We start from the raw sequence: 23,730 nt of genomic DNA on the forward strand, positions 1-23,730 counted from the left end.
AGATTTAGAGGCAAACACAGAGTTGAGGCATTCAGCTTTTTCATGTGCGGAGTCAGCTGTGTAGCCGTTTGAGGTAAGGGAGGGGATGGAGGGGGAACAAACACCAGAAATGGATTTGACCAGACGCCACCAGGATATGGAAGAGGGAGACAGATAAAAGAGTTCGGTCTTGAGAACGGAGAGATATTGTTTCCTGGCTCTCCTGAGGGTGGACACACACTTGTTTCGGGCTTTGTGAAAGGAAATGAGATTTCCTTCCGTTGGATTTGCTTTCCAGGAGACGAAGGCAAGTTGTTTCTGGGCAACAGCCGCACCACAAGATTCCGTGTACCATGGACGGGAGGAAGGGTATGACAACTGAAGACGAGATGGGATAAATCTGTGCATGAGGGAGAGCAATTTACTTTGGAAGAATTCCCAGGATGAGTTGATGTCAGAGGTGGTAGAGATGGGAGACCAGTCCGGATGATTGATGGCTGCTTGAAGACCGTGCCAGTTGGCCTGAGTGAAATGCCAGACTCGTCGACGCTGAGCAGGCTCCCTGAGAATAGTCGGAGAGATGTCCACTTTAACAAGGACATGATCAGATGATCCGATTGGCGCAGAAGAAGAGCAGCAGACATTTTCAGGGAAGTTAGTCATGACCAAGTCCAGAAGAGAAGATGCTCCGTTGACTGAGATCCGGGTCGGGAAATTGACAGATTGTGTCAGTCCCAGTGAGTCACAGAAGTCCTTTGCTGAGGAGCCATGGCTGGTGAGGGAGGTACCCACACCCAGCCAACTGGCATGATGACAGTTGAAATCACCACATATGAGGAAGAGAGAGTTGGGATGAGTAGATAGAAGTTGGTCCATATTATCAGACAGCGAGATGTAGATGGAGTCATCAATGTTTGGTGGACGGTACAACACATATGAACAAGAGGTGGGAGCGAAGGGGAAGCCGTAGCCAGAGGTATTCCTGGGGGTGAGGTGGAGAGAGTACAGTGCAGGGCGAGTGCGGAAGAGAGTTTTTGATAAAGATAGCAACCCCACCTCCAGGACGAGGCTCAGGTCTATCATACAGGAGGAGGGAGTAACCCGGGAGAGATACTAAGGAATCAGAGACATCATGAAGGAGGAAAGTTTCTGTTAAGCAGATCACGTCTGGTTTGACAGAAGCAACCTGTATGGAGAGATCAGTTAAGTTTGAAAACGAAGGCCCCGTATGTTTGAGGTCCATACCGTTAATGAAGAGGAAGGGGGAGCATCGGATACAGAACAGGGGGGAGGAGGGGCAGGGTAAGATGTGGAAGAGGTGGAAGAGGTAGGGAGAGCTGTTGAAGGTGTGTCAGAGATTTCAGAATAGCTCGGAGAAAGGGAAGGATGGGGCGGACAAAAGGTTTGATGGTGATTGGGTGAGGCACAATGAGGTGTTATTTGAGGAGGGGGAAGAGCGAGGCAGAAGGTTGGGGGAGATGGAGAGTCCCTGATGTCCCAAAAGTCCCTGAGGATGCAAAAGACCCAAGGACCCCAAAACCCAGATGACCCAAAAGACTCCGATGACCAAAAAGACGCCGATGACCCAAAAAACCCAGATGACACAAAAGTCCCTGAGGACCCAAAAGACACCGAAGACCCAAAAGTCTCCAAGGACCCAAAAAGACTCAAAAGTCACAGAAGACCAAAAGATCCCAAAGACACAAAAAACCCCGAGGACCAAAAAGACCCTCGAGTTTGGTTGTCAGGTATGCTACAAGGTGGTGAAGACCAATGAAAATTTGGTGCAACAGACCAATGGGCCCACTAGTCCACCCAAAAGTGCTCCTTCACTGTTTTTGTTTGTTTGTACATTAAAGGCTCCATTCACGGACTGCATCATACTCATTGAGGCCTGGCCTTAAATTAAACAAAAAAGACAACTGAAGAACTAGAGAAGTGAAGAGAAGGAAAAATAATCTAAGAGTTTTTGAGGAACTGGAAAACCGGACTTTTGGAAAAAGACAGGTTATAACTGTTAGGAAAGACATGAGAATGTAAATAATTCCAGGGATTAGCAGTGAAGGGAAAGAAACAAATATCACAACGGCTCATCCATGACTTGCCAATGGTCACACAATAATCATGCGACATTGTGGCTTGTTGAGTAGTTTGTGGTCTCGCTAATGGCAGAGATATACAAGCAGCAAGGTCTCAGGATCAGAAACCCAAGTAATATCGATAGAAAAGGGAAAGAGAGCCAACATTATTGTGTTTTTCAAGCAAGTTGAGTTTTGACGTCAAATTGGGAGAGTTGACAAGGTGGATTGCTTTAAACTCGACTTTGTAAAGTAAACATGCGGAGATGTGAGAGCAGTACTCTATACAAGGACGAATCAATCCTTTATATAGTTGAAGCAACTGTTGAGAGGAGAAAAATCTTTGACATCTGAACAGGACTCTTAGTTTCTTTAAGGCAGACTTGGCTATTTGTGTAATGTGTGGATTCCAGGATAAATTTGATGTTAGGGCAATACCTAGTAGGTTTATTGAATAGCATGGTGTAATTGTGGAGCTTTCATAGGAGATTGGAAAATTGAGAAGAGTTTTAGACAGAAATGGGAAGAAATCGAGTTTTATAAGCATTAAGCTTCACTTGATTGCATTTGCCTCACTGAGAAATCCTGTCCAAATCTGAATTTTTAAAGAAGTAGTCGTGAAAAAAGGAGATCAGGCAGGAAAGTAGAATCAGGAAAGTAGATCAGGCAAGAGAAGATGGAGCAGATGTGAATAATGTCAGGGAATACAATGTTGAGTCATCAGCATACGAATCCATTTGGTTGTTCGTAGAAATTTAAAATAATTGATCAAAAGAAGGAAGAGTGTAGGAGACAAATGGAACCCCGAGGGACACCTCTGTTGGTAGAGAAGGAGGGAGAGGTTGAACCATCAACACTTATGGAGATAGAATGACCGTAGAGAAAGCTCAATATGAGAGAGCAGAGTTGAAGGAGGAAAGCCAAAACAGAGGAGCTTGGAGATCAGACCCTGATGCCACACTCTGTCAAAAGCTTAGAGGGAGTGTCTGGAGAGAAAATTCCTTTTTTGACTTTATGAAAAGAGATCATGGAGAGGCATACAATTGGTAAGGGATGCATCAGTGAATGTTAGAATGTTGGAGTCATCCACTGGGAAATTAGAGAAGAAAAGAAACGGAAAAGAGTTGCTTTGTCAGTCGGAGAGACAGTTATCATATCATGGGAATGGAAAAACGAAGGAAAGGTAGAATGACAGAAGTTGGAGGTACTTTTGGCTAAAGACCAGATAGACCTATTAGTGAAAAAAAGAGGAGATGTTGTCACACTTTCTGTGGACGAAGGAATGCTTTGCTTCATGAATAACATACAGTATTTGCAATGATTTTGAGTGGAGATGAAGGCTGAATCTGAGTATTTAGGCTATGCTTCATAGATGACCGGAATAAGGCAAAGTCCAGGTTACTAAATGAGGACCACCTTTGACTCATGGGAGTACTTTTTCTGGGGTCGGAACCACTCAGCTCAATAATGTGGCTCGGTTTGCACCCTGATGAAGGCAGACAACCAGGGATGTGCCCCACTAAATTCCCTTTGTGATCCAGCTCAGCATAATCCTTGGGCTGTCATGCACATCCAAATTGTGCCAGCAAAGCCCCCAGGCTTCCTGGCATATCCCAATTTAAATGGCGAGGTTAATCTCTCTCGAACTTTGATGTGCTGCCGCCGTCCCCACCTCACCAATCCTCCTGCCCTATGGTTCAATTTTAGCCTGGGAATTTAATTCCTATGAAGCTGTTCCACACCCAATTTGAGAACCTCGGTTGCTCAATCATTGCCACACATCTGAGTTTAATCCCAGAGTTCCCTGATGTGACCTCACCTCATGATGGAAATTTGACCTGCTTTACATGGTACCTCAGGCATCTCCTGGTCTTGGGCAATCTCCTCCTCCCTCATCCAACTGTCTTTGAGTGACCAGCTGCTCTGTTATGACAGCACTTATACCAAAGTTAGCAGGTTGGTGCTCCTCCTGACCCCTTTCCAATAAAACCTGCTCTTGTATTGGCTACACAGATCTCTACCTAACCTGCCCTGGACGCTAATTCACACTTCTTCATGGGCACTAACACACCTCCACGGATGCAAATTCGCACTCCCCTCCCCTACCGGCACTATCTCGCACTCCTCCGTGGGTGCTAACTCACGTTCCTCCACAGGCTTTGTCTGTACCTCACCCTGCATTAAGGACAATAATATTTGCACCCTATGGATATATCAAGGCAGGCTAAAGGTGTATGGGCTTGTAGGAAGTCAGGTGGTCATACAATGACAAAAATGAGAACTTGCATCTTGTTCTTACTTTAAACCCAGAATGATTTGCCCTCCTCACAGTCAATTGTCTGATCACAACCAATTGCATAAATGATTTCCTCTGAAGTCTGGTGTGTTCTCATGTACTTTATAGAATTCTGTGTCAATAACGAAAGGGTTAACTATTTAATCTCAAATGACAGGAGCCGTGATAATCATGCAGGTATGTTGTCACAAATTTAGTCAGTATTGGATAAAAGTACTTCCACAGAGCATTTCATTCATTTTAAAACATCATTACTACATCATTGGTTTCGTCCAAACTGTCTTATGTTCTGCCTTTGGTTATACCGAGTTTTGTTTTACAGAGGTGTGGAAACATCGTGATGAGCTCATGTCCTTTCACCAGATGTTTGATGTTGAACTCATACGAAAGATCAAGAGGAAGGAAGTTGAAAGTGAAATACGAGTCCAGGTCAAATCTTTCGTTAAAATCACATTAAATGTACTCAAAATGATGGTGTATTTGTGAACTCTCACTTCCAGAATGTGCAATTTATTTATTTATTTATTTACCATACTTGTTTACAGTTAGACTGCTGCACTTATGCTGTTTCTGAATACTTATGAAATTCCATTATGGGAGGGAGACCTGAGTAAGGATATAAGTACAGGATAAACTTTGTAAAGAAAACCACTATAACAAATGTATAACAGCTTAACAAATAGATGGTCGGCTCAGTGAATATCCCTGTTAGAAAGCATCTCCATGAGAAAACATGGTAAAGTCCAGAACAAAAGCGCAAAAGAGAAAGCGGACTTTCTTTCAAGAATCTTCAGCAAAATGTGTCGAGTAGACCATCCAACTCAACTCACTCTGAAATGTCTTACCATTGCAGAGTCCACCTAACATGACTTAAAGAAATGGCTAACTGCACTAGGTGCAACAAATGCAATATGCCCCTGCCAACATATCCGCGTCCGAGCTGGTTGTCTCTCTTGTCAAGCTGTTTCAATACAGCTTCAACATTGGTATTGTCGTGTCGACCCTGTAGTGAAGACGGGTGACCTCAGGGCGACGGATGACCAAACGAGCCTTAACTCCGAGGCGTATAACCAAAAATATGGCAGTGTTATCTCTTTAGCACGCATAGGGGAGGGATACCGAGGTCCTTATCTGAATGGGCGGATGTGGCGGGGGTTTATCCGAAACCACGAACACAGAAACATGACAAACAATTGAAAATTCAACACAGATTAATTTAATGAAATAAAGCAAAAAATGAAAATGAACGGTGAGGTAAATTGAATATTTCCTAATGTGAGACGTCTCTATTCAGACACAAAAACAGACAGGGGAATGATTAAAGAACATAAAAGAAAATCCCCCCTTTTGGCCGGCACTCAGCTCTGGTCTCGACGAGCACTTTGGTTTGGCCGGTCGACGAGAGAACCGCGCGTTGAAGCGCTCGAACAATGGTGCCGGTCAATCACGCGAGAACACCGAGCCATGCAGCAGGCAGCCAAACGTCTCAGCGCTCAATCCCGGGCCAGCCAGCACAACATGGTCCCCAGCTCCCCCGAAGAGCACCAAGTCGAACAACCTCCCCTCCTTCAACATGGCAAAGGCTCCGTAAAGCTCCAAAAATGTTCTCTTCACAAAAAGCGCACACGAGCCAGCCACAACCGAGAGCCAGAGACAACAGCGTCCGCCCACCACGAAGCGAAAGAGAGGGAGAGGAGAGAAGAGAAGAGAAGAGAAGAGAAGAGAAGAGAAAGGAGAGAGGAGAGAAAGAGAGAGACACAGACAGAGACAGACAGACAGAACAATTGCGATCCCTTCGCTTTCCTTCCTCTGTTCTAGATGTTTCCTTCTGACATTATGCCTGCTCCAATCACCAAGCGCGATTCAATCACCCCATTGTTCCTAAACCAATCCTCATTCGGGGCTTGACCTCACGGCCATTCTTGACCGCCCATCGAGGATGTTCGGGGGCGAGGCCTGTCAATTACGGTCCTTCAGGGCAGGGTCTAGCCGTCCTTCAGGAATGTTTGGCTGGACGAGGTGTACTTACCGGTCGTAATGTCTGGGTAGTGTCGGCGATTATGGTTGTTGTAATGGCGGCCGTTTTAAGATTCAATGAAACATGAGGGAAAATCACAGGGGCACTTACACACTGGGGATTATTCTTATGCCCTACCTAATTAGCATAGCTCCACCCTTCGTATGGAGACATATACGATCTTATTCTTAGCGGACAGTCGGCCTAACGGATTCCTTACCTCGTTACATCGAGGTGGGCTTCATTTTCTTCATGTCATTTAGGGCACACTAATCTATTCAATTCAATCTCGACTGAGGTATTTCATTACCTACCCCCACACACGTAAAAGTATTTGCCCACTCGTGTGGATTTCCCCAGATGTGCTGTGCACAACAAAATGGGCAAATCGGGTCTGCTCAATTATAGTCTCATCAGCCTTCTCCCAATCACGAGCAAAGTGTCCAGGGGAGAACATCGAAGTCTATTTGGAAATAAGCTGTAGACTCACTGTTTTCATTGTGTCTCTAATACATAATATCCTTTTCACCATATGTATTACAAGTTGCCAAAGATTGTATAATATATAGCATTTATCCTTCGATTTGTGCAGGTTGACAACTTAATGAGAGAGGAGCTGATAAAACTTCAGATAGTTGTGGACAGGCAGACAGCAAAGGGGAAGACCAAGAAACGAAAGGGAAAGCAGGTAAAATCTTATATGTACAGTAACTTATTTTGACAAGCATTCCTGTTTCATAATTGTGTAAATCGATCTTAATTACTACTTTTGGGAAGTTGTTTAATTAGATATTTTTATATACAAAGTCGAGGCTCATCAGGACACAACAGAATAGAGGGAACAGCAGAAATGGAAGGAGAAACGCACACTGCAGAGCTGAGGGACAAAACAGATGGAGACGGACAAACAAGAGATGCGGCTAAGAATGAGGGGAAGGGAAAGATGCAGGGGGTGAACAAAATGGAAACTCTCAGGAAGGAAAAAGAGAAAATAATGTGGAATGTGGAAATAATGGGGCGGGGGTAGAAAAGGATATAAAAGTTTAATGAGGCTGGAAAAGATCATGGTTTTATAGGGGGGATGATCAGAGATGGTGATGAAAAGCTGTCTCGAAGACATGGAGGGAGTAACGAGATTGAAGACAATGTGGTAGTTCATTCTACAGGCAGGAAAAAGGTGAATGAGTGAATGGAGGTGAACAGTGATTCTGGATTTTGGGAGTTTTACCAGAAGGATGTTGATGGTGGATTACGTTCATTTGCCCTGCAGAAACCTGGGGGTGGGGAAAGTGGTACAAAGTGCAGAGGGTGCAAGACCAGAAAAGAGGTGGAAGAAGACAGAAAGATTACTGACCTGTCTGCAATGGCAAAGTGATAGGCCTATAGACTCAGCTTCATTGGGGGAGATTCCAATGATCTTGAAGGCCTTGGTTTTCACAGCATCAAGCTGAGCAATGTGTGTTGTAGTTGTGCCAGCCCAGCGGAGAGAGCAGTATTCCATCAAGTTGCGGATGAAGGCCTTGTAGGTGGATAACAGTTCAGGTGTGCCAAGGAAAGACTACATGACGGAGGATGCCCAGTTTGGAGGGCTGGATTTGGAGGGCAACTTTGAGATGTGTTTTTTACAAGAAAGATTATGGCTGATAGTGAGACCCAAGAGTTTGAGTGACAAAACTTCCTCAAGAAAGTTAAGAAAGTAGATAAGAGGGTTTGCCAGATGGTCCTTTCAGAAAGAGTGAGAGTGTGAAATTTGTCATTGTTGAAAGACATTCCAAGTGTTTGACCAGCTTGTGATTTTATCAAAGTCTGAAGAGAGGGAAGAGCTGTTTATCTGAAGGATAGGAGGTGTCACAGCAGAGTGTGGAGTCATCAGCATATAGATAAAGAGGATTTTCTAGAGTCAAGAGATAATCGATGATGAAGATTAGGAATAGAACTGGGCCCAGAACACTGCTTTGGGGCACTCCAGCCTTGACAGGGAGAGCGCAAGAAAATATTCCATTGAGAGCCACACATTGACTAGAGAAGTGTAAGTGAGTAACCAACGAGTGACGATGGACTTGGATCCCATATTCAGAGAGTTCGGAGAGCAAGGCAGGATTCCAGGTCAGGTTAGGCATTCCAGGTTTAGCATGTGCTAAAGCAGTGTGTCACCATGTCCACTTTCTGCCGGTACTTCAGGTGCCTCTGCCTGGCCATCCCCCAGGCAAGTGCCTGGCCCATCCCCATCTCCTTGAGAAGCCAATCAACCTACTGCAACCACGAGGACCGTGAGGTGGGCCTCTTGGCCCCCTCCACTCATGAGTCTCCCTGGCGGAGAGAATCTGGTGAGCAGGGTCCGCTTCAGGAAAACGGCCACATGTCCATACAGGCACAGCTCATGCCCATGGGCTATACAAGTAACAAATCTTATCTGGGTCTTTCTCAGCAAACACTCGTTAGACACAAAGTCTGACCAGCGATAGCCGAGCATTCAACGAAGGGACCTTTTACTGAAGGAGTTAAGTCTTTGCCTCAGATCCTTGGTCAGAGTCCAAGTCTCACATCTGTAGAGCAAGACTGGAAGCACCAAGGACTGAAGGACTCAGACTTTCATCCTCCTGCATTGGTACCGACAGCGCCACACCATGGCCCTGTGAATCCATGACTCCCCAGGCCCGACCCAGTCATCTATCGACTTCTAGCTCACAACATGCGGAGACATGAATATCACTGCCAGGGTAGGTTAATCTCTCTGTGACCTCAACATCCTCGTCACAGACAGGGACAGACAAGATAGCAGAATACAAGATGTCATTGAAAGTCTGGATATTAATCTTGACCCAGGAGACCAGTAATCCCAGTGCCTCCGACTCCTCATTCAGTGCCTCCGACTGAACTTCCGACATCCGACCACCCTCCCCTCTCTCCCCCTTCCAATAAGGATATCCAGAGTCTCCATAAAGATGACTGCATCATCTGCGAAAACCAAGGTCAGAGATCTTTACATTCACAAACGATGCACCGCAGCTTTATCTCTCTGACAACCTTCCCAGAATCAAGTCCATTCAAGAGAAGAAAAGTGTGGGGGGCCAGTACACCCCCTGACGAAATACAGTAACAACTGGAAATAAGTCAGAGATGGCACCACCACACCTCACAGCCCTCTCGGTACCAGAGTATAGTTCAGAAATCAGATTTATCAGCTTTGGTGGACCCCACGAAGACCATGAATCCTCCAGAGGCCATCCCGGTTCACTGAAATGAATGCTTTGTGGAGATCAACATACAGTAGGCTGCAAGCAGCCCCTGCAGAAACTCCCACCTGTGTTTGGTGAGGACCGAAAGAGCAGGGATATGGTCAATTGTTGAACTCTTTGCTGTAAAACAAGATGCTCTGGGCGCTGCTGCTCAAGCAGATGGTGTCAGACCCATCAATACTAATCCAAGCAAAGACATGGCCCGGCACTGAGAGCAGCATCACCCTCGGTAGTTGTTGCAGTCCTGGCGATAACCCTTCCCTTTCCAGAGAGGGACAACAAGGCTCCTCTTCCAGTCAGTTGGGATGATGTCAGTGCTCCAAACAGAGCACAGAACTGCATGCAACCATGCGAGTGCAGCATTTCCACCAACCTTGAGAAGTTCAACACAGATGCCACAAATCCCAGGAACTTTACTCCCTTTCAACCGGTTCATCACATCCTGTTTCTACAAACAAAGGTGATTCACAGTTGATTGGATAGTGAGCAATATGGATAGTAACACCCTTGACATCCAACTCAACAGCTGGTGGGTCAGCCTGGTAAAGCTGCTCAAAGTAACCGGCTCAGCGGGCCTTCACTTATGACTCCTCAGTCAAGAGCTCATCACCCTCCGCTCTAACTGCAGTACACCTAAGGACAGGCTTAGAGGAACGCAATACACGGATTCCTCTGTAAGCAGGATGAGAAACACTTGACCACATGTGATGCTCTACCCTTTCGCAGATTACTCACACATAGGCCTCCTTGTCTGCCCTCAGCAAACATACAGTTTTATGTCTCAGCTCCATGAACAGCTCAGTTCTGCGATCAAGCCTGGCCCTGCAACTCTGGTTAATCGTATCCAGTGTCCCTTGGGAGACAAAGTTCCTCTTCACCTGACGGTGGGTTCAACGACACCCACTGGCAACATCAACATGGTAGTCTTGAACGTACTCCACAACTCTTCAGGATCCAACATGAAACAACCACATCCTCTAGACCTCTGCTCAACCCATTCTCAAACTCCTCAGTTATCCTTTCATCTTTGAGCTTGCTAACATCCAGCCTAGGCTGGGATGGTACCATTCTCTTGGATTTGAGCCGCAGATTCAGAGATGCTTATGAGCCTGTGGTCAGTATTGAGGAATTGAGCACTTCGGTGGACCCTGTAGTTCTGGAGCAACATCCAGTGACCATCAACGAGAATATGGTGAATCTTCTTTACCACACCACCAGTGTTGGAATACCAAGCCCAGCGATGTGGCTGTCAGCCCTGAAACCATGAACCAGCCACCCTAAGTCCACGACATCTTGCAAAGTCAAGGAACCTAGTGATATTCTGGTTCCTGCTTCCAGAACAATGGGGACCAACACATGTCTCATAACTATCCCGATCAGTGACAGTCAATCTGTCTGTCTGTCTGTTTGTTTGTCTGTCCGTTTGTGAACAAGATATCTCAAAAAGTTGTGGACGGATTCAGACGAAATTTGGCAGAGATGTAGCGTATAGTACATGGGCTTATGTTGGGAAACCAAAGTTTGTGGACCGTTTTGCTAGATTCTTGGCAACTAGGCTTAAATCACTCTAAATAGCATATAAAATAAAAAAATTGCTGTTGCCAAATTTTCACGACATCTTCATGGCGGCCATCTTGGATTTCAAGATGGCCACCATTTCGGACCTATTTTGCCTTATATCTCACTTATTAATCAAGGTATCAGCACAAGAATAGTGTCCTTACCCACATTTTCGGGGTCAAGGAAGACAATGGTGATAATCAAATTTCAGCTGGATGGCCAACATCTTTATAATTTCAAGATGGCCGCCATTTTTAATCAAAGTATGAGCAAACATAGCCTAGTGTCTTAGTCTGAGACAATTGATGAAGACTAGTTGTGGTGGCTAGCAACCATCATAGACTTAAGCCTTTTCTGAAAGCAATGCTACAGTTTGTTAATCAGTTTGTTTCATCAAACAACTCCTATCAAAAATCCAAACGACGGGCTCTCTACTGATCAAACACAGTCATTCCCAATAGGCTGGGCATCAGTGTTGCAGCATTTCTCCAAATCAGCATCACAGTTACACAATTCGGTACAGACTACATTCCTAGCTTTGCATGAACACCTGCGTGAACACAATTTGCTAGGACTCTTTGCAGCTCGTCCACAGCCACAGCGAATAAGTTGGAGAATTGAGGCTGGAGCAATTGCAACCTGCGTCAGGACTGGTCTCAATTCGCCTCCAACAGTTTCCCATCCCAAGGTGTTTGGGTCGATCACAGTTGGATTTAGAGTTAGATCTTGTGCCCACGTGTGTGCTTGCAAATGAGCACGCTGGACATGCTCTTTCCAGGCACCAGCAGTTGGTGTTAGTTTCTCGACTCCCTAATCAGCCTTCAGCTGGCGGAATAGGTGCCATCGTAGTTCAGCAGCACTTCTTATTGTGACACCTTTCGGACAGAAGATGAGAAATACTCTTCACATCCTTCTAGGACAGCATCAGATGGTTTATCACCTTCTCCAAGCTGAGCAATTGCTGACACTACTGTTTGACTACTTTCAGTGAATGCCTTGAAGCAAGTTGTTTTACTCTTGCCCTGAATGTGGCCAGTGGTGTCACAGCCGGTGAGAGCATGCCAATTAACAAGTGCTTTTGCCCTCTGAGCACCAAGCTGTTCATAGATTGGCCTTAGTAAGATTTTCCGACGGTTTTTTCCAGTGCCCATGATAACTGCAGCATCACTTCCTAGGTCATCACTTCGACGTAGAGCAAGTAACAACACATCTGTGTCTGGGGAATAGATACTCACAATGAATCCTGTTTTCACAAGTTGCACTGCATGCAAAATCATGAGTGTGTCAGCTTCCTCCTGGCTACTGACCTCTTTAGCAATTTCACATTCAAAATTGCTCTGGACACTTCTCCTTGTCACCGTTACAATCTGCATGGAGGATCTACTGTTGATCAATCTATTTGCCAGGAAGAGTGTCAGTGAATCCTTTGTGACATTACTAGCAACGAATGACTTGGTGTCCTTGATTTTGGTTTGCTCATCAACAATATAGTTTTTCACTGCCTTGGTCTTGCCTCTACGACGTTCCCTTGTTCCTTCCTTCAATGATGCATCAATTGTGTAATTGTCAAACACAACCCGAAGCTACTCATAAGCACGTCCTCTGCATTCGGCTAGCTGTACATACGCTGTGCCAGTGCCTAGCTCCTTGCAGTTCTGAAATTTCTTGACACTCATTAATTCTTGCAATAGCGCCATTCCATCAACAATTAAGCATGTCCTGGGTCTTTCTTGCACATTCTCAGGGTGTTCTGCAAGTTCTTCAGCATGGTCTCTTGAGTTTGTGTCATCACTGGATTTCACAAGACCCTCCAGGAGTGATATGATCTTGCTCTTGTCGGTGGTGGGGTGGGCCATTCCATTTGGCTGGAGAAGAGTTCTATTGGTATTGGACAGTTCATGTGCCCCTACCACTTCCTCTAGATCCACTGCTTCCCTCGATGATCTTGCAATGACTAGTAGTCGAGCAAACAGGGATGTCGTCACTTTCAGTGCCACTACCTCACTACCAGTTTTCACCAACAGGTCTTTGCCAACCGAATTCCAAGATGGCAATTTCAATTTGGTCATTGTCGACCACAGGTTTTAGTTTCCCTTTATTCTCTTTTCTACAAATGCACTGTAAGCCTCCTGTCCGAATTTCTCTGCATTAAGAATTCCTTCCTCCACAGCTTTAGGAATCACCTCAATTGCAGCATCTATTGCTGTCCTTCCTTGCCTTTTTGCCATGAATGACAGAAGGTTTTTGGCCTTGACCATCGGTAAGATCACAACAAATGTTCTCACGGATCTTCTGTAACAGCCTGCCCCTGGTGATGCTGTGATTCTGAATACCATAGTCCCACGTCGTGTTACTGTAGACCTCATCAGCCTCAGGTGTTGAGACAAACTGTCCATCATCGATGCAATCCTGTAATTCAGCGAAGAACTCAATTTCAGCTGATACAAATCTCTCTCTCTGTCCTAAGTCCCCATCACCACTTTGGTCACCTGCACAATTTTTGCGCTGTGGCATTTGCACGTAGCGACTCCAGTTGGAGGTCAAACAGCTCTTATGGTAGGTTATGTCCCTTGCAAGAAAATCTCCCTCAACGAGAAAGTCCACAAGGTTGAGTTTCCAGACACTGTTGTCACTGTTTTCCACAATCTGTTTAACTGACCTACCAATATCTTTGCTTCTACACTCACAGCGTATCTCTTCTGTCCCGGTCTTTTTGTCCTGTTTCACAGTCTGACAGAAAAAGCACATATTCCGGCAGAATGATGGTACTGTCGACCGTGTCTGCCTTTCTGCTGGTGCTGAACAGGAGGCTTCCTCTGGAATAGGAGTTGTTGATGGTCTTCCTCGTTTCTTACCTCCGGTCAGAACGCGAGTGTCCATTTGACTTGTGGCTTGTTCATATCGTCCTTTATCACGTTCAATATGCTGTATATGTGTCAGCATACCGTAACAGCTCCGATACAATAATGCTTTTCTTGACATCAGATCACCAGCGGATAAGCCTTGCAGTCTTTGATTTATGGCCACATATGTCGGATTCCTGTATGTATCTCGTTTGGTGAGATTTCGCAAAAATGTCTCATATGTATCTGCCTGTAGTGTGCTTAAAGGCTCAAGCACTTTCCTTTTTATGTATTTCTTCCCTTGGCATAGCAAACAAAGACTGAAGTCAATGGGCTTCTTTTTAGCAGCAGGTTCCTCTGGCGTGGTCATGATGCCGGCAGTCGTTCTTCCTCCACAGTTATCCAAGAATGCAACTTCTCAAGGTCGTCTGCTGCACATCTGAAAAGAATAAAGATTGTTAAAAAGTCATCCAACACAGTTTCAGGAATAATATTTGACTAAAACTATATGTACGGTAGCTTGATTCTTTAGATAATATTTGGGTGTGGATCTGGCAGAAGAACTCCCCTGTCCCCCCACCTCCTATCCACCCCCTCCCAATTCAATCCTAACCATTATCTAAAAATGTAAGTACCTGTGCGTAAAAGTAAATAGATTCAATACCAGGACATTTATATTTAAACCTGATATACATGAAAACCTTTTAAAGTATGGCTTTGACCTGGAGTTTGGGCAAAACTAGATTAAAAAATGGTGGCCATTTTGAAATTATAAAGATGTTGGCCATCCAGCTGAAATTTGATTATTACCATTGTCTTCCTTGACCCCGAAAATGTGGGTAAGGACACTATTCTTGTGCTGATACCTTGATTAATAAGTGAGATATAAGGCACAATAGGTCCGAAATGGTGGCCATCTTGAAATCCAAGATGGCCGCCATGAAGATGTCGTGAAAATTTGGCAACAGCAATTTTTTTATTTTATATGCTATTTAGAGTGATTTAAGCCTAGTTGCGAAGAATCTAGCAAAACGGTCCACAAATATACATAAGCCCATGTACTAGTATGTGACAAGGACGAAATGATTAGATTTTGGTGAAGATCAGGATTGGGATCCGGGTACTAGAATTTTTAAAGTGATTCTTCGCCATTGGGAGATATGGCCAAAAACGATGCATAGCAGGATATCTCAAAAAGTTGTGGACATATGATTTTGATTAAATGTGAATCTGTATTGTGATTTTCTGGTATACTCTGGGATACAAAAAGGTAAACTGTTCACCTGGCAGAGGTATGCTCTCTACTGAGTGCCGTTCTAGTTGATGATCTGAGATGAGGTCGTTGCGGAAATGGAAGGATTTTCTATCAACTGCGATGATGGATTTCATGACCTTGCTGATGATTGGAAGTAAGCTGATAGGTCGGTAGTTAACGGGATCCATTTTTGCACCCTTTTGTGTAATGCTGTGGTATTGGCGGATTTCCAAGCAGATGGAAGATGACCGGGTAAATGATAGGGTGAAAATGGCAGAGAGAGGATGTGCAGGAGCAGTAGAGAATGCTTCGAGGGTACGTGAGCTGATGCCATCCGGCCCGGTTGCAGAATCACAGTCAAGGATTGCCAGAAAGTTCTTCACCTTCTCAGATGCAAAAGACAAAGAGTCCAGGAGCAGTTGGCTACAACTGAGTAGGGTGGGTACAGAGAGCAAGGGGTCGTGGACACAATATTTGAAACAAACACAGAATTGAGGCATTCGGCCTTCTCACGAGCAAAGTCGGCTGTGGTGCCATTTGAAGGTGGGAAGGGATGGAGGTGGATCATGCTCTGGAGACAAACTTAACATGTTGCCTCCTCGTTTTAGAGGAGAGAGACAAGTTTGTCATGTCATTTTCTGGCTCTTCTGAGACATTTGTTGTGGGCTTTGTGGAATGTGGAGTTAAATTTATTTAATGTCGGAACTATGCATATATATATACAGCAATATTTTGAACTTTCCCATTTCCCACTACTCATGTGAAGTACAATTTAACTGTGTCCCCAAATTTCATGCAACATTGAGGTCTCAGGGCTCAAAACAATATTTTTTTAAGCTCAAAATTTGATATTGGGTCATTCCTGGTGGAACTTTTTTGCTTAAGGTGGGAAGTGTGGGGATTTGTGATGGCCCACCATTGACTGTGCTCTAGTTTTGAATTGATATGGAAGATGATCACAAGATAATGTTTTTGATATATAAATAGTAGTCCGACACATGGTCAAAATCGGAAGCAATTACTTAAAGCTAATGGACGGCAATGTGTAGGCCTAGTATTTTAACCATCTTTTGAAATGCTGCAGATCGTTTCCTCCCATATCTGTATTGTTTAAATTTTCTTCAAGGCAAAAATCGAATGTCAAATAATGAAGAACACTAATTTATTTGCAGAAAAAAGGGGGTAAAAAGACAAGAAAGGAAATCGATCTCACACCGAATCGGTGGGTAAAGTTCATTTTGACATTAACATTTTGCATGAGCTATTAAATGCTCTGACTTGTTTTACAATTGTCACATGATATCCAACATCGAGTTGAAGCCATGCTGGAACAGTTGTTGTGTCTCCACTCTCCAGAATAATGCAGGAAGGCCCAAACAATGGAAAATCAGTCAAACAAACCTGCTGCCAAACCAGAAATACATTTTTGTGAAAGATTACAAAACATTTTCAAACCTGTGGCCCGCATTTTGATGAGTCATTCAGCAATGACAGTGTTCGCAATGAAAAAGGACTTATGACAACAGGATAGGTTATTTAAGGTCAATTTGTGATTTTATTTCTACCACATTGTGGCATTGTTATAAGGTGCAGGTGTTTATGGTTTGGGAATGACTTTAGACAATATACACTAACCATTATAGACTAGACCGATTTATGAAAAAAGCCATGTATAAGCTTCTTGGTGCATTTTTGGGAAAAAGTTGGGAACCTCACTTTTTAACATAATTAGGGTATGCTGAATTCGATTAACCCGGTTCCCAAGCCGAATTTTGAGTTTTGAATATTGAGAATTTTAAGGGTTCCTCTGTTGATTCAGCACGACATAGAGTGCATTCAGAAAGTATTCAGACCCCTTCACTTTTTTCACATTTTGTTATGTTGCAGCCTTATGCTGAAATCGTTTAAATTCATTTTTCCCTCATCAGTCTACACTCAATACCACATAACGACAAAGAGAAAACAGGATTTTAGAAAGTTTTGCAAATTTATTAAAAAGAAAAAACTGAAATATCACTGACATAAGTATTCATACCCTTTGCTATGACACTTGAAATTTAGCTCAAGTGCCTCCCATTTCTCTTGATCATCTTTGAGATGTTTCTACACCTTGATTGGAGTCCACCTGTGGTAAATTCAATTGATTGGACATGATTTGGAAAGACACACACCTGTCTATATAAAGTCTCACAGCTGACAATGAATATCAGATCAAAAACCAAGCCATGAGGTCGAAGGAACTGCCTGCAGAGCTCAGAGACAGGATTGTGTCGACGCACAGATCTGGGGAAGCCTACAAAAAAATTTCTGCTGCATTGAAGGTTCCCAAGAGCACAGTGGCCTCCATAATTCTTAAATGGAAGAAGTTTGGAACAAGCAGGACTCTTCCTCGAGCTGGCCGCCCGGCCAAACTGAGCAATCAGTGGAGAAGGGCCTTGGTAAGAGAGGTGACCAAGAACCCGATGGTCACTCTGGCTGAGCTCCAGAGATCCTGTGTGGAGATGGGAGAAACTTCCAGAAGGACAACCATCACTGCAACACTCCACCGATCTGGGCTTTATGGCAGAGTGGCCAGACGGAAGCCTCTCCTCAGTGAAAGACACATGAAAGCCCGCTTGGAGTTTGCAAAAAAGCACCTAAAGGACTCTCAGACTGTGAGAAATAAGATTCTAACCCTAACCCTAACAATTCGGCTTGGGAACCGGGTTAATCGAATTCAGCATACCCTAATTATGTTAAAAATGGAGGTTCCCAACTTTTACCCAAAAATGCACCGAACATTCACATTTCTCAGAAATCCGTCTAGTCTATTATTACACACATGTTTTACATATGCACTGAACAATTTGTTTGCTCTCAGGACGATTGAATCTTTATACGAGGAACTGGTGCTTCAAGGAGTGCTTGTGCAACCTCACAGGATACAGTTTGCCGACCTTATAGGTGAGATGTAATCATGACGCAGCATGTGGTTCTTTGCAAAATTTGGAACTTGTACCTGCAGAGAAAGGAGCTGCGCATTTATTTGCTTTTTCAGAAGCAATGTACAGGATTGTATTTTATCAGAAGACGCATAAGAAGGTTGAGGATGACTCAGACGCACACCTGCTCAGTCACATACACCCACCCATTTGATCATCCTTAACACCTGAGTTCAAGAGTAATTAAAAAATAGCAATAAAACAAATTAACAGAAGTCGTTTTTATCCAAATTTCTTTGTACAATTCAAAATACATTTTTCTACAAAGACCTTTCAGAATAACATGAATTTAACAGCACCTTTATTGTACCTTTTTAACTCATTGTTAAACTACTCTCTGATTGATCAACCCTCATTTCAATATTTACAAGCATAATGAGTTAGAGAATGCAAAAAGACACAATAGATGCAACACTTGGTTAAACACCAGGTGCACCTGCATACCGCTTCCCCTCCAACCAGGATGGCTTCAGCAGGCGACACTCCAGTATATTTTAAAGATGGAGTATTTTCAAGGTCACAGTGAAGCAGTCAACCATGGTTTTGCCATTATTATGGGCTCGTCAGGATGACATACCAGTAACACGATATGGCCTCACTGCCCCATCAAGCTAGGAAGTTTCAATACTATATACAGTCACGTGAAAAAGTAAGTACACCCCATGTAAAGTTTTGACTTTTTCAACATATTTCAACATACAGATATTTGATCTTCATTTCAGCAATATTGATAGATAAAGGTGATATAATATAACAAATATCATGAAACATTTACATTTTGTAGTCCATTGTATAATTTAAATAAACATAAATGCAAATTTCGCATGTGGAAAAAGTAAGTACACCCCGACATTTATCACTACTTCAAATACCTAAAATTAGAATCAGGTGCACTAGCTCAGGTGGAAATGATTAGAACATCGTTAGAGAGGATCTTGGAGGAACCTGTCTTATTTAAACCTCAGACATTTAGTTTGGTTTGCTCTTTGTTTTGTTGAAGTGTGCGGCGTCACCATGCCTAGATCAAAAGAGCTATCTGAGGCCTTCAGAAAGAAGGTTATTGATGCCTACGAGTCTCGGAAGGGATTTAAAAAGATCTCCAAACAATTTGAAATCAATCGTTCGACTGTCCGGAAGATCATCTACAAGTGGAGAAGATTCCAAACAACTGCCAACTTGTTCAAGTCAGGTCGCCCCAGCAAGTTCGGCCCGAGAGCAGACTGCAAGATGCTGAAATAAGTCTCTAAGAACCCCAGAATGTCATCACGGGACCTACAGGTATTTCTTGCCACTGTTGATGTCAAAGTGCACGAGTCTACCATTAGAAAGAGGCTGCACAAATTTGATCTACATGGGAGGTGTGCCAGGAGGAAACCTTTGTTGTCCAGAAAGAACATCAGGGCAAGACAAAAGTTTGCCAATGAACACCTCGGCAAAGACCAGCACTTCTGGAACAATGTGCTCTGGACAGATGAGTCAAAGGTAGAACTATTTGGCCACAGTACCAGAAGACATGTTTGGCGAAAACCAAAGACAGCATTTGACCGCAAGAACCTGATACCAACTGCAAAGCATGGTGGTGAAAATATTATGGTTTGGGGCAGCTGTGCTGCATCAGGGCCTGGGCAGCTCATCATCATAGAATCCACTATGAATTCTTCATTGTACCAGAGGGTGCTTGAGGATAATGTGAGGCCATCTGTCGGAAAGTTGAAGCTCAACCGAAGGTAGACCTTGCAACATGACAATGACCCTAAACATAGCAGTAAATCCACCAACGAATGGCTGAAAAGAAAGAAATGGAGGGTTCTGGAATGGCTAAGTCAAAGCCCGGATCTAAATCCCATCGAGATGTTGTGGGGGGATTTGAAACGAGCTGTGCATGCAAGAAACCCCTCAAACTTCGCACAGCTGAAAGAATTCTGCATGGAGGAGTGGGCAAAAATTTCTCCCAGTCGATGTCAGCGACTGATAGTCAGTTATAAGAAACACCGACTTGAGGTTGTTTCTGCCAAAGGGGGCAATACCACCTATTAGAGCCAAGGGTGTACTTACTTTTTCCACATGCGAAATTTGCATTTATGTTTATTTAAATTATACAATGGACTACAAAATGTAAATGTTTCATGATATTTGTTATATTATATGACCTTTATCTTAAATATTGTTGAAATGAAGATCAAATAGCTGAATGTTGAAATATGTTGAAAAAGTCAAAACTTTACATGGGGTGTACTTACTTTTTCACGTGACTGTATATATTGTTACGGTTCTACGCCGCCCTACTTCCCCTTACAAAGGGGGGATTAATCCCCTTGTTCTTTCTGGGCTTGGCGGAACCGAGGCTTGACACGTCCCTTCCGGGCAAACGCAGAGTAGGGTCTCGGGACCAATTCTTGCTCGTACCTAATTCCCTGCGCCGCCACGGAAGTGAGGAAGCAAGCCTCGCACGAGCCACGTGTGGTTTGAGTACGCCAAGCAGATTGAGTACCACGTGGGCCGTGCAGTCTTAGTTCGTGGAACCCGATTTGAGCGATCCTATTCGTACCACGCTTAGCCAATGAAGAAACCACAGGAACGATCGAATGGAAGAAAGGAAGAACACAGGTTTAATTATTCCCACACGTATATACAATGATCGGGGATGCAGAGACACAGAGCAGCCTTAGTCAATCCTATCTTATCCCCTGGACTCGGACCCGTTCACACTCACACAGGGAATTGCAGATGAGTAGATGTTCGACGTGGTCGTCCAGAGACGGCCCCCATCCGGCTCTCCATGGTCCCAGCATGTCCCGCGAAGATGGCAGCAGGCGATGGCAGGAACTCGTAGCGCATCTCCCGAACAAAGCAGATGATGAGGTGGAACGGCAAAGGGCGGGACTCTCAGCGCGGCTGGCGATTACACAGCCGTTTTCCTCACTCGCGCAACTTAATGCACTGTATAGCGATCGGCCTCAAACTCAACCGAGCGTCACGTATTAATAGCGCGTCTTTTGGTTCATGCGCGTCAGGCTTCGCCCGCGTATCTTGGACAGTTCTTGGATGCTCGACTCCTCTTCCTCGACCCCTCCAAGCTGGTTGGTCAGTACGCGCGAGTCCTTTTCTCATCAAGTCTTTCGCTGCAAATCCTTTTCGTGCGAGTCCTTTCAAGCAGTCCTTTCGAGGGCTTTGTGCAGCGGGTTATATAGCTACGCCCCCAAACATTCTGGAACCCTCTCGACCCTTCTCACCACGCCCTGTGACGCAACGTCGCCGCCACCACCTCTGAGCCCTGATTGGCGGCTCGTGCTTACCGTCAGCGCTTCTGCCGCTCCGCCCTCGGCTCCGCCCCGACCCTCCGAGCCTGCCTCGTGTTAACTCGCCCAAAATGAACCAAAGTTAGCGCAATGGGGCACGAGACTAGGGTAGCTGGAAAGTCGGTAGAAGTAGGGCCTATTCTCCTGACTCTACTCAACGCAGAACTAACAATGGAAAAGGACTAAGCTTACAAATACTAAGACATAACTATACTATCGTGAGGCTACATGTTGCTTGTGTGACTAACTATGAGGGGGAAATTTTAACCTTTATTAAACTCACTGTACAAACTCAAAACCGCAACAATATATACTGTATATATGGGAAAAAGATTATGGACTCATGTATAATGGGTGTATTTTCATGCAAATGCATGCATGTATTTCAGTCGTTCCACACTCAAGCCATACCAGCAATGCATCACATTGCAGAACCCCTACATTCCCCCCCCCCCCCACCACCACCCCTCCGAAAACCCAAAAGGTTAATTTACCTGTTTCAATATATTAATGAATCCTTGTTTTGCTGGCATATACTAATTTTCTTCCTAAACTAGAACAGCACTCTTTGACGTCACGACGTCGACTGATGCCTCCGCCCAAATTATTACATCATTATAATACTTGTATCAAGTTTGATTTAAATCCATTCAGCTGTGCCCAAGTTAGCACATTTGTGGCTGACATGACCCCTGACCGTTGACCTATTGACCCCAAATTTTAATCAGTTCATGCTTACATCATTATACATACATGTACCAAGTTTTAATTTAAATCCCTTCAGCTGTTCACAAGTTCTCACATTTTTACCTGACATGACGTCTGACCTTTGGCCTTTGACCTCGGGACCCCCAAAATCGAATCAGTTAATCTTTATATCATTACACATATCTGTACCAAGTTTGAATTAGATCACTTCAGCCGTTCTCAAGTTATAGACCTACTAGCAGAAGTACCCGGGGTTGCCGGGTGGGGGGGGGGGGAGGTTGGGATGGGAGGAGGGGAGAAGAGGGGCAAGGGGGGGAAGAGAGGGGGAAGGGGAGGGGTGGGGAAGTAGAGGGAAGGGGTGGGGAGGGGTGGGGAAGGAGAGGGGTGGGGTGGGGAAGGAGAGGGGAGGGGGGGAGGGCAGGGGAGGGGGGGCACGGGAGCAGTCAGAAGTGGAAGCTCTTTTACGGAGAATTTATATTTTTAAGTGGAGGGCAGGTTGGGGAGGGGTAGGGGAGGCGGGGGAGGGGGAGTGGAGGGGGGAAGGGTGGGGAGAGGGGGAAGGGGAGCAGTCAGAAGTGGCAGCTCTTTTACAGAGAATTTATATCTTAAAGGGGAGGGGAGGGGGGGAATGGGAGGAGGGAGGAGAGGGAAGGGGGGCAGGGGAGGAGATGGGGGAGGGGAGGGGTGGGGAAGGAGAAGGGAGGGGTGGAAGGGGAGGGAAGGAGGGCAGTGGAGCAGTCAGAAGTGGAAGCTCTTTTACGGAGAATTTATAGTTTAAAGTGGAGGGGAGGGGTAGGGTAGGCGGGGGAGGTGGAGTGGAGGGGGGAAGGAGGAGGGAACGGTAGGGAGAGGGGGAAGGGGAGCAGTCAGAAGTGGTAGCTCTTTTACAGAGAATTTATATCTTAAAGGGGAGGGGGGGAAGGGAAGGGGAGGAGGGAGGGGGAGGAGAGGGGAGGGGAGGGGGGAGGCAGGAGAGTAAGTGGAGTGGCTCACGTTTCTGAGTGAACGTGGCTCACGTTTCTGAGTTAAGTGTGATGCTGCTCAGGAAGAAGAAGAAGCCATACTACCAAATTCGTACACTTCCGGAATTGTTTGATTTATTTGTATCCAAATGTCTGGTAATTGTTTTGTATTTATTTATACGAATGTGTACTTGTATATAACTGTCATTCATTTAAAAAGGCTTCGGCACTATCGAGCGAATTTTTTTCTTTTTTTTTAACTCCAAAAAAACGAACTAAAATTTTTATATTTTTTTTTGGCCTAAAACACTCCCAGGCACTCACTGATGAACCTCTGAAAGTTTGATGAAGATCCGTTCAGTCATCTCTGAATAAAATGCGGACACACACACAGACAACTCGCGTTTATCTAAATATCTGTAAAGCTCAGTTGACTTTTTGCTCCACCAAATAACAGCGAAACAGAGTTGAGTAAAAGGGTGAAAATTCTACAGATGCTGTGATAAATAACTA

The 23,730-nt window shown here is 44.6% G+C and overlaps 1 protein-coding gene across 2 annotated transcripts in view; it reads left to right on the plus strand.

Moving 5' to 3' along the window:
* The window catches only part of LOC137414861 (dynein regulatory complex protein 11-like), a 294,354-nt gene that overhangs the window by 221,890 nt on the left and 48,734 nt on the right, over positions 1–23,730 (plus strand). For both annotated transcript variants that reach the window (XM_068100414.2, XM_078780880.1), the window contains 4 exons: positions 4,676–4,782; positions 6,963–7,058; positions 16,440–16,489; positions 18,128–18,210. In XM_068100414.2, coding sequence (XP_067956515.2) covers positions 4,676–4,782; positions 6,963–7,058; positions 16,440–16,489; positions 18,128–18,210 — 336 coding nt within the window. The remainder of the gene's footprint in view (positions 1–4,675; positions 4,783–6,962; positions 7,059–16,439; positions 16,490–18,127; positions 18,211–23,730) is intronic.

The sequence above is a fragment of the Myxine glutinosa genome, chromosome 6, assembly GCF_964187855.1.
Source record: "Myxine glutinosa chromosome 6, kmMyxGlut1.1, whole genome shotgun sequence".
Classification (NCBI taxonomy): Eukaryota; Metazoa; Chordata; class Myxini; order Myxiniformes; family Myxinidae; genus Myxine; species Myxine glutinosa.